This window comes from Penaeus monodon, chromosome 23 (genome assembly GCF_015228065.2).
Source record: "Penaeus monodon isolate SGIC_2016 chromosome 23, NSTDA_Pmon_1, whole genome shotgun sequence".
NCBI classification, from domain to species: domain Eukaryota; kingdom Metazoa; phylum Arthropoda; class Malacostraca; order Decapoda; family Penaeidae; genus Penaeus; species Penaeus monodon.
In genome coordinates this window covers 38,830,120-38,830,512 of record NC_051408.1, presented here as the reverse complement: position 1 = coordinate 38,830,512, position 393 = coordinate 38,830,120, and the positions used below count along the sequence as shown (strand labels likewise).

The 393-nt window shown below is 50.4% G+C and overlaps 1 protein-coding gene across 1 annotated transcript in view; it reads left to right on the top strand.

The window, feature by feature from the left end:
• The window catches only part of LOC119588243 (fibrillin-3-like), a gene marked incomplete at its 5' end in the record, with an annotated part of 37,181 nt that overhangs the window by 6,156 nt on the left and 30,632 nt on the right, over window positions 1-393 (top strand). The window contains 1 exon segment of the mRNA XM_037936939.1: window positions 180-341. Coding sequence (XP_037792867.1) covers window positions 180-341 — 162 coding nt within the window.

The following is a 393-nucleotide window of genomic DNA, read 5'->3' as shown; positions in this document are numbered from 1 at the left end:
GCAGAGACAGTGATAGAAAAAAAGAGAACGACAAAGAAAGAAAAAAAACAAAGAAAAAAATCCAAAAACAAGAAATAAAAACAGAAAGATTAAAAAAAAAAAACTCAGAACCATCGACACTAATCAAACTCCTCCCCCCTCACCCCCCTCACCCCTCCCTCACCCCCCCACCCCAACAGACATCGACGAATGCAGCTACGAGGAAATAGCAGGGCAGTGCGAGCACCGCTGCGTCAACACCCCCGGCAGCTACCACTGCGCCCAGGCCGAGGAGCTGCAACAGACGGCCCTCGAGTGCCCCGCTGGCCTGGTGCCAACGGACGACAACCTCTCGTGCCAAGGTGCTGGAAATGGGTCTTTTAATCCCTTCGTTTTGATTTTCTTATCCTCTGT